The 10,687-nt window shown below is 41.4% G+C and overlaps 1 protein-coding gene across 1 annotated transcript; it reads left to right on the top strand.

Moving 5' to 3' along the window:
- LOC117247026 (chymotrypsin-like protease CTRL-1) lies at positions 1–9,346 on the top strand. Its single transcript, XM_033611103.2, has 6 exons — positions 1–132; positions 1,923–1,937; positions 2,069–2,237; positions 2,551–2,819; positions 4,341–4,477; positions 7,072–9,346. The coding sequence occupies exons 1-6, from the start codon at positions 75–77 to the stop codon at positions 7,459–7,461; spliced, it is 1,038 nt and encodes a 345-aa protein (XP_033466994.1). The 5' UTR covers positions 1–74; the 3' UTR covers positions 7,462–9,346.
- Positions 9,347–10,687: the final 1,341 nt, after the last annotated feature.

Here is a 10,687-nt window from a genome sequence, read left to right as displayed (position 1 = left end):
CTGAGGAGTGACAAAGACAGCAGCCAAATCAGAAGGACTCTGCCCTGACTGAAAGCAAAAGTGAGTGACAGCACATGATGGCAGCCTGGACTCTGTGGTTTCTCCTGATGTGTACTGCCCTTGCTGGGCAAGGTGAGCTTTTACATTGAGTTATCACTTTATTCTCTATTTCAAATCAATACAGCTTCTTTTTTGCAACTTTTTAGGGCTGGGTGATATGGAGAAAATCAAATATCACAATATTTTTGACCAAACACCTTAATTTGATATTGTGACAGTGTTGTAGGGTTGACTATTGGTGCTTTTTATAAAAAATTAAGCAATGAAATTTTTGATAAATAATCATCATAAAATGTGGATATAATGACGAAATGGGTAAAGACAAATTATGAACTGGAAAATTACATCACTTAACTATGCGTCCTTTAAAACTGGACAACACTTAAAATATTACATCCAAAATTTAAAAAAAAGTGTCTCATATCATGATATTGATATAATGTCAATAAATTACCCAGCCCTAAAGAATTTTTTGAGTTTTTGTTAACTTTGTAGAGAGGTATTGATCTGACTTTTTGGTCATTTTTAATCATGTGCCTGTTTGTATTTTGTTGAAATGTCTGTTTCTTTCACACACAATTAAAAACCCCTCTAAATATAATGCAAATACAAACTTCATAAAGACAGGACCTGATGCATGGCTGTTGTATTGTACAGAGCAATCAATTAATGATATTACAGTTGTGATAAACTTCCATCCATCAATATCACCATTACTGTATTTAACCAGCAGGAAGATCAGTGTCTAATTTATTCTGGTTTTATTTGTGTTCTATGTAACTATTGGCTAACAGTACTTAGATGTTGTTTTTAAGGCATCACACCATGTAAGACATTGGTAATATTTGAATATAAGTTTTTTTTGTGCAACAACAATTTTGCCCCAAAAACTTTGAACATTTTGACTGAAGACAAGATTCTTAATGTTTTTTTACTTGTTAAATTGACATTTTGGGGCCTTTTCAGTCACTAGCCTAAAATCTCCCAAAAATCTTTTACTCAAAAAAAAAAAAAAAGAAGTCCTTTACCATTTTTTCCTATTTTCTGTTTTTTCAAAATCAGTGTGATACTGGATATGGTTTATGTACACTTTACTAGTAACCCTGGGGGTAGCATCTTAGCTACAATGAAGACAAATCAGCCTCTAAGTGCAAAAGGATAATGAGGAAGAGGAACAAAAATTTTAATTCAGTGAGCACTATGGCAAAGAGATTATGAGCTCTAGTTTCCTCATCACATCACCAAAAGTCCTACTGAGGTCCACCATCTGTGGCAGAGGGCACTGTGACAATAAGTGGCCTTCAAAAATACAAATGTGCCGCTGTCCAGGAGGAGACTGTATGGAGACTTCAGAGTAGGGTGCAAAATAGTACTGTGGGAGCAGTACTTCTTCTTGTTGGTTGGCACAATACTATCGTAGTGTCCAAAGTATCACCTGTCAACACACCTGTTTCAGCAACAAAACAATGTCTGAGGCCAGAAGTTTGATATTGTCACGGGTCCTTGTTCCTTGTGAAACTGAACATTAAGAGGTCATAGTGGCGTACGAGAAGGGAGAAAAAAATGGAACAATTGACCACATAAAACTCCTAAATGATGAATATGACTGAAGCAAGTCATGCAATATAAAACCATATTGGAACAATTAAAAACACCCAGCTACATTTGGCAGGAAACCTGATCATGGCATTTGACTGACGTAAATGCAACAAATCAAATATGACAGCCCTCAGAAGGAGTTGAGGAAGTAGCTGGAACTCTAGTGTCACCTAGTGGTGTCTAACAACATTACACACACACACACACACACACTGAGGCATGCAGATATAATTAATTTTTTTTTTAATCTCTTCTTCCTACAGGGTCAGAGGCTCAGGGTAAGCAAAGTCACATTTAATCTATTCTAGAGAAGCACTGTGAACATTGCCACAAATCAAAAGCATTTTAAGTCTCACACATGAATCAGCCTCACTTTACTGTACTGACTCCATTGTTTTTGCTCTGTCAGATTGTGGAATGGCACCTCTGAACACAAGAATTGTGGGTGGTGAGAATGCCACAGCTGGGGCATGGCCTTGGATGGTCAGCCTGCACATCAATTTTGCGGCATTTCACATCTGTGGGGGGACCCTCATCAGTGACCAGTGGGTCCTCACAGCAGCCCAGTGCATCATATTGTAAGAGAAACTCACAGCACCTGCATCTGTTGCCTAATCAAACTCTGTACAACATGAGAAAGCCTATGATTGAGAGCATAATGAGTCTAAGGATTTATCTAATTGATTAGACATATAGGTATAGATATATGATATCACCTCCCTCGGTGTGGGAACAGAACAAAAAACAGAAAGCAAAGATTCCATCTGGGTGCTATCAGGTGCACTGGGAAAGGTATTTGTATTGGATCTAAGATACGAATTTGTAGAAATGGAAAGAAATAGGATTGAGACAGACTGAATTTATTGCGCATTGAATTGTCCTTTTATCCAGGAATTTTCCTAGTGTATGGACTCTCTACTTCGGACGAGAGACTCAGTCCGGCCCTAATGTTAATGAGGTGAACCGCACCGTGTCCCAGATCATCATCCATCCTGACTACAACAACGAGCCGTTCAACAACGACATTGCCCTGATGAAGCTCAGCAGCCCTGTCACTTTCACTGACTACATCAGACCTGTCTGCTTGGCAAGTAACTCCAGCGAGTTTCACAACTCCACCCCCTGCTGGGCCACCGGTTGGGGCTCACGTAACAGGACTGGTGAGTACTGGCATGCTAACACGCTAACCCAAGATAGTAGCCGTGTCTCAATTCAGGGGCTGTAGCCTTGAAGGCTACATTTGAAGACCGGCTGCTTCACATCGGCGCTACCAAGTTTGTCCCATTTCGAAGGCTCCTTCCAATGTGGCTGAGAAATGTAGCCTTCATTCCCAGAATTTGGAGGACGCAATGGATGAATCCTTCGCCCAGCCTATCCCAAGATGCATTGCGCACTGGTGACGATATATTAAGTTAAGTCAACTAACAGTTGTTATCTAGCTAACAGTTAACTGTTGTTAACATCACTATTAGCTAAAAGCACACAGCTTAAACAATCTTAATTTAATAAGTTTACCTGAAAACGGTCCTCCATCAGCCTGAAATATATCAAACGGCGGTGTCTCTGGCGGTGAATCATTTCCTCAAGTATTAAATTAAAAAATATATATATAATAACAATCTCTCGGTCCATGATTTAGGGCTGACTAACTTACTAGCTTATTCGTCAAGTGCAGTTGGTTGCTAGGTAACAGGAATGCCAATGGGACGGAGCGAGAACAACTGGTGATGCAACCAGGAAATCCCCCACAGACCAGACCGTACCATTTCGGAGACCGCTTGGTTTGGCTGATGTGGTCTCAAAGGACGTGGCCGACGTCAATCACGAAAGCTACATCCTTCAACGGCTGCAGCCCCTGAGCTGAGACATAGCTAGTATGTAGCAAGTTAACATTAGCTAACATTAGCCTGTTAAAAACCACAATATCACATTTCATGTCTCAGTGTTTCCTCCAGGGGTTTTTCAGCATAGTGGGGCACTAAATTTAATGAATTTACTGTTTATCTGACCACAAATGAGACAAGAATTTGCTAGTGCAGAGCTCGATCTGTCTGCCTCACTACCCACTGCTCGGAAACTACACTTCACCTGGAAGGGAGTGGTCAGAAGCTGCAGAGCAACTCTCAAGCTGTAGCAACTCTCATGCAGCCAGCAAACCCCAGCACTAGGGGTCACAAAGAGCTTGGGTCCTGGGGCAGCACTGTCTCTAACGCATGTAACAGCAACATACATTTTTGTTGATTTTGTTGGGAGTTGGGGCAGTCAGACCCTGGCACTGGGTCTTGCGCTGGCTGAATTAATTGCTACAGGTCGCTAAGTGAAGGTCCACCTCAAGGCTGTCGCTGCAAATTGTATGGAACCAAAGCAAGTGTTGACTCTCTGTTTTGGTGGCTGCTGGTCATTTGTTGACATTTGCAGACTCTATTTCTTGGGAACATGAATAAATAACATATCCTTTGGATTTTCACGCAAAAACCCTCCAGTGTCTCAGTCTATAGGCTGTTACAGGCAACCAAAAGAGTCAAGGAAGGTCCTAGTTTTTCAACGATGTCACAATTCATCCCCCATTGACATTAAAAAAAGTTAATACATGTAAAAAGTTACATACAGTGACTTTAATGCTTTTCAAAAGAAGGAACATAAACTGTGTGTCTTCTGATTTCATACTCAATTGCCCACAGAGCCCCCCTTTGACGCACTGCAGGAGGTTCAGGTTCCTGTCATTGGAGAAAATCAGTGCAGTTGTAACTACCGCTCAAATGTTAACATCACTGACCAAATGATTTGTGCGGGAGAAGAGAACAAAGGAATATGTCTGGTAAGAATAATAATTCATTTTCATACTATTTTAAGTAGCTGTAGTGACTACTTTAGACACTCTCAAAAGAAACTCCTGTATCCTCAAACATGCAGTTAAGTTGAGTTTATAGGACTTGGTTTCACATTTGGTAATGCCATCACCAATCATTCCTTGAGTGGGGCTGGAGCATAATTGCTTGTCTGGGGTCATCAGATGGGCACGACCCTTCCTTCCACCATGTTTTGCCAGTTCCACCATGCCGGTTCCCCTTTTACACAGATGTTGGTTTTGCTCTGTAACTACCTCAGTTGCTGGCTGAGCAGTGGAGCAACAATGCCTTCCCCAATGGCCAGACCTTTTATACAGAACAGAAAGGCGAAAAAATGATGCACGGTCCTGTCTTGAACTGGCTGTTCAAAAAGGGGCTAGAGACTTGATGGCCTTGATGGTTGGAGGGCCTGTCCTTGGAACTCCATCCCTTTAAGTAGCTTGGTGGCTGAAATGGCCAGAAAACCCCTAGCCCTCCAGTCCTTTTGTCTTGCTTTAGTTGGCCAGAGTACCTTAGCTTTAATGCTTAAAGCTCGTACGTTTTACCACCTGTATAGCACTGTCAGTTCTATGGCAAACAAGGCCTTTGCAAGACTAACTACAAGATCACATCCGGCCTGAGACTGGTTGTGATAATCTCTGGTGGGGCGGTGAGCTTCTGGTCTAGATCAATCTTTCCAATTCCAGGCTGTATCCAGTAGGCTTGACTTTTTTCCTACAGTTGATCTTTTGGCGACTTTCCTGCTGGCACAAAAACCATGGTGTTTGAGAAGCCAAGGGTTTTGGGGGAAAGAGGGCATTGTTGTTATGAATGTTGTTATGATATAGGGTACAGTTCATGTGAAATGTAATCCTGCCAGTTCCTGTTCAGCCAAATGAACCACGCTTTGCAGGGCCTTGCGGTCCTGCTCAGTGGTGGTTCCGCACCCGACAATAATGTTCACCATCAGGACGCACTGATGGTGCAGGAGTGGAAATTTCTCAGTATTTGAGGGGAATTTCCTCAAGAATCTGAGGTGAAAGTCTCTGCCTTGCCTTTTTCACCAGCGGGTCAGGTCCTCTGCTTCTTTTAGGTAGGCCTTTTCATTGTTCTCTTTGATCAGAACCACGACAGCTGTGTCATCAGCAAACTTGATGATGGTGTTGGAGTTGAGAGTGGCTACACAGTCATGTGTGTACATGGAGTACAGCAGGGGGCTCAAAATGCACTCCAGTGCAAAGGGTGAGGGTGGAAGAGGTGTGTCCGCCCATGTTAAGGATCCACATGCCCATTGATACCATCTGGTCAGGCTGTTTACTTGGTGTTCACATGCTTGAAAGCCCTCCTGACATCATGCTCACAAAAGGCTAATAGGTAATAATAGAGATTTTGCTTGTCGGCTCAAAGCTTGCAGAAAAGTTGTTAGGCTCACTTGCTACGTTCGCCTCGTCATCCAGTCATACAGTGTGACTCTTATACAGGCCCTCTTCCCTTTAACTTCATAGATCCCAAAATATGTCCATACCCTAGTTTTTAAACTAGGGGGTGCCAGTGAAATTGTAGTCATCACACCAACCTATTGTGGGAAATTTATGCCTGCATAGAGTCCAGTTTGCATACTGGGGTTAGTGTGTCTTCCCCAGGCTTGGGTCCTGTACCAGAGCCATGGGAGTTTGAGGGTTCTGCACAGTATCTTAGCTGTTCCTAGGACGCACTCTTCTGGAAAGAGAACTAAGATGTTGTACCTGGAATCTTCTGAAACCACTCTCCCAGTTTGGCACCACTGTTGTCTTTACTCCCCACATACTGTATTTTCAAGTTCCTCTTTCAGCCCTTGGTATTTTTTGAGCTTCTCGTGTTCCTTCTTTCTGATGTTGTTGTCACTTTGGATTGCCACATCTATCACCACTCCCAGGGTTTTTGAGGTGAAACAGACTGAGCATAGAGCATTATTTTCTCTTCCACAGAATTAGCTGAACTTGTGTAATGCTCCAGTGTGTTGGTCAGCCGGTCTGGTTTGTTTATGTTACACAGTTGCTCTGCTCAGTTAACATCAGTCTTTGGGTGATGGCGTAGAAAGCAGGCACAATAAACTTCAAGCTCATCTCGCAAATGTAATTATTTAGACATTAAAAACATGGTTGCATGTGGCGCCTTTTGTGAAGATGGCCTAAGAGATAGGCTAACTCTAGTGTGTGCCACGCTGTAGACTGTTCGGGTGCTGCACTGCCTTTGCAGTTGAGTTACGCCTCTTTCATTCTGTCAACATCATGTTATTATCCAACATTTAGATGATCATTTTTGACATTTGTGACAAGAACCAGTAGTCGATGGACCTGGTTGTGCCTCTGGGCGTAGTGTCCTTGGGTAAGGCTAGTCTTGCAGCTAGTGAGTATGTGTCACAGGGTTGTTGGTGTTTGGCAAAGGGGATATGTTGGGTCTTCCCCAAGTCACTGGTTCTGGTTACAATACTATAATTTGTGTTACATCCCTCTTTAATAGTTTCAGCATATCTAGGCTAGGTAAGGCTATTCCAGTCTTTTGTCAGTTGTCAACTGTTTGTGTTTTGTCTGTCCTTTTTCAGGGGGATGGTGGTGGACCTTTGCAATGCAAACAAAACACCAGGTGGATCCAGGCTGGCATTACCAATTTTGGAGTACCTTGTGCCCTGGGTGATTTCCCTGAAGTCTATGCCCGAGTGTCTGAATTCCAGGATTGGATCATGGAACAAGTGGCGGGGTCAAATGTCAACTTTGTGTCATTCACCTCCAGTGGCACCGACCCAGATGACAGCTTTGTGTGTCCCAGCTTAAATGCAACCACAGCAGCTCCAAATATGACTGCCCCAGTGGTTCCAGCTTTGAATTCCACAGGTCCTCCAACTACATCTTCCGCACCATCAACTGTTGCAGCTGAGCTCGGATTGATTGTCATCTTGGTGACAGTGTTCCTGCAGCACATTGTAGCTACCTAGCAGGGTTTTGCGCACACAACTTCTTTATGTCTTCTTCTGTTGTGTTGGGTTATGTTTGTCTTTTAAATCATTTAGCAAAGGTTGTACTTACGTAGAACATCATGACGATTGTGGCAGAGTTCGTGTGGTCAAAGTGTCACCACACTGTAGATGTGGAACAAATTTTGGTCTCTGCTGATTTTTTTTTTCTTCTGCATTGCACTTAATTATTTCCTACTGGCCTATTTTTACGTACCACAAACTTCACTGAACATACAGCATATCTTCTCTAACAAGGCAATCATTCTTATAGATGATCAGTGTCATCACAGTGCAGTTAATAAAGCATTGTCAGGTTTTTCTCTATCAGTCATGATGGGTTAAAATAAAAGACTAACTTTAAAATCTGCCCTCTGTAAATGTGATGTGTAAAGCTTGACAGGCAGATAAATGCTTCGTAGCATCAAGACAAAACATACAAAAAGCATAACTCTCTGCATGCTTGTAACATGTACACACAAATATACCAACTCAATCTTCAAAATGAATTGCCTCTCACCCTTTCTTTCAAATCTGTAACAGATTGTATGTATTTGTTGTATACTTAAGTTCAAATGAAGTATATGGGATTATATTTTAACATGCAATTAATCATCTTTCCATTTAGTTACAGGGCTGGGGAGTAACAACATAACAGAATGACAGAAATAAGAGTGAATGTATTCTGTTACAGTTTCAATTAGTTATATTCTGAATACAGTCTTTAAAATAGATTACTTTATGTAATTATTGTTTTTGTTTTTTGCTCTAACACCATGTCCTACATGAATGTGGGGTGAACAAGTGTCAGTTTGATTGCATTGTTTTCAATTGAAATTTTCTAACAGGATGCAAGCGATGCAGTGCTGCTGTTTTGAGGGAAGCTTTGTCGGACATCCTGTTTCTATTTATTAGCTGAAACTCTCAGCTCCCTGGCAGTCTTTCTCCAGCCATTCTCCAGCCAGCTGCCACCTTATTTAATTTCTTTTTGTTGAAATGTGGAGGTATCGTATAGGTAACTCATTTCAGCTTCACCAGTCCTCTGTTCTTCATCCAGAGTGGAGCTTTCAAAGCAAGCAACGGGATGAAGAATGGCTGATTCTAACATCTCATTTAGCTACAAAAACCGAAACCCAGATGGCAGCTGGCTGGAAGGTGATTGCCAGGGAGCTGAAAGTTTCTGGTAGATGACCATCACTAATAACAACCTACTTGCTGCTGGCTACTTGTCGTTTCCAGTAAATAGCACAGTATAAAAGTACAAACATAGAAAGATACCAAGTACTCGCCCATCTCACCAAAGTGGTTACGTCACCAGTGAAGCGCACAGCTGATGGGTACATGGTTTGTTTACATGACGTAACAGAAGCTCATATTCATCAGATTCAATGTGGACACAGAGCTACACTCACTTGCTGTTAGGACATGATGTAAAATTCATATACAACACGCTTTACCAATAAACAGGTTTTTAAAAAAGTGTTTGCAGTGAACCTGCCACAGGACAATGGCAGAGGAGATGCACAGCCGGGACACTGTCATCTGTTTTTGGCACGGCACATAAGACCCAGCCAAATGACCTCAGTGAGACGGTTTTGAAGTATTCTACTAGTAATCCAAAGTATTTAGAATATATTACTCAGTTAAGGTAATGGAATATGTTACAATTTACATGTTAGGGCATTTACTCAGTTATCTGTAGTGAAATACATTTTCCATTCTTTAATTTTCTAATTTTCTCTAAGTCTTTACCTTGGTGATATGTTATGACGTTTTAGTTTTTAAATGTGTTTAGTTTTACTGTAAATCACTCTGTAACTGTATGTTGAAAGGCACTATATAAATAAAGTTTATTATTTAAAAGTAACCCCCTCAACACTGTTTATTTATTATAATATTTCACACATAAACTTCCAGTGGCCTAGGAACAGTGTAGTCATTAGCAATAGTAACTTAGTAGATTTCTAACATCAGAGTTAACAGAATGTTAAGCTGTTGCCAAAATAATGATCTGCACTTGCAGATAACAGTAAAACAAACAATACATACCCACGATGCTCCCAAAGGCATGTGATGGATGCAGATGTTGCTGGATTAGCTGAGAAACAATCAAACAATGATCTCTCAGTCATGCTTGTTTACTTCCTGATTACTGGTCACATGACATAACTTCCTGTCAATGATACCTGTGTTTTTTTAAAGTGACTATAATGAAACACAGAAATGCATTAAAAAATACTTATAAAAACTGAAATAAAACCTTTAACATATTAGCTTAGCTGTAACTAAACGCTCCCCGTCTGGCGTTATTACACGTTAGACAACAAATCCTTGATGCTTCGTCTACCTTGGCATTTGGGGAAGAAGAAACTATCTGTTACAGGCCTCAGAAAGAGTTTTGTCCCTCTTTTTTATGCAAGAAGGTTAAAAGAGATTATTGATTTGTCTCTCTGAGGTGTTCGCAGTTGGCATTTGGAATAATTTTGTCGGAAAAATAAAGATATGGGTGAGAATTGCAGTACTGTAATTATTGACAAATGCTTTCTATATGCAAATGTTCGATTGTATATCGGCTGCCATCCATATGCCTGTACCTAAAAGTTCTTTCAGGCTGTCTGTTACAATCATACGTGTATATATTACAACCTGCTGTTTGTTGTGTGAAAGGCCTCCTCTGGTGGGGAGACACTCTGAAGTGTACTCAAACCAAAGATTTACGACGAGACAAAACCACTTTAAATTGTTGCAAGGAAAAGTTGGTGTGACCAGGATGGTCTGCGCTCGACTCAGACCGGCTGATGGTGTCACCTGCAAGAACGTAAAGTCTGGTCATGTCAAAATGACTGCAGATGGCGTGTTGGCTTGCTGCGGCAGTCGCTCCATCCCCACCAAGACCTCCGTTTCTGTCCTTATGGTGTGCTGTGGTCGGACAGTGGGTTGCTGCTGCTGCTTGCTGTATACTTATGCCCCCTCCACACATACACATTCTCACTGACTGATTAAATGCTAGTTTTATTTCTGTTTTTCAAAATGCATCTCACTATCACTGTCCTCATTCATATTTTATGAAGCTACAATTTATATTCAGCCACAAAATAAGCCTGTACAAGCCGCAAAGTTACAGAGTGGAGTTGCAGAGAGTTGTTGCATGGAGATGATACAGCATCTCATCTAGTTGCATTGGTGTGAACCGTCAGGTTTTTAGAAC

The sequence above is a fragment of the Epinephelus lanceolatus genome, chromosome 21, assembly GCF_041903045.1.
Source record: "Epinephelus lanceolatus isolate andai-2023 chromosome 21, ASM4190304v1, whole genome shotgun sequence".
NCBI classification, from domain to species: Eukaryota; Metazoa; Chordata; class Actinopteri; order Perciformes; family Serranidae; genus Epinephelus; species Epinephelus lanceolatus.
This window is presented reverse-complemented; position numbering and strand designations above follow the sequence as displayed.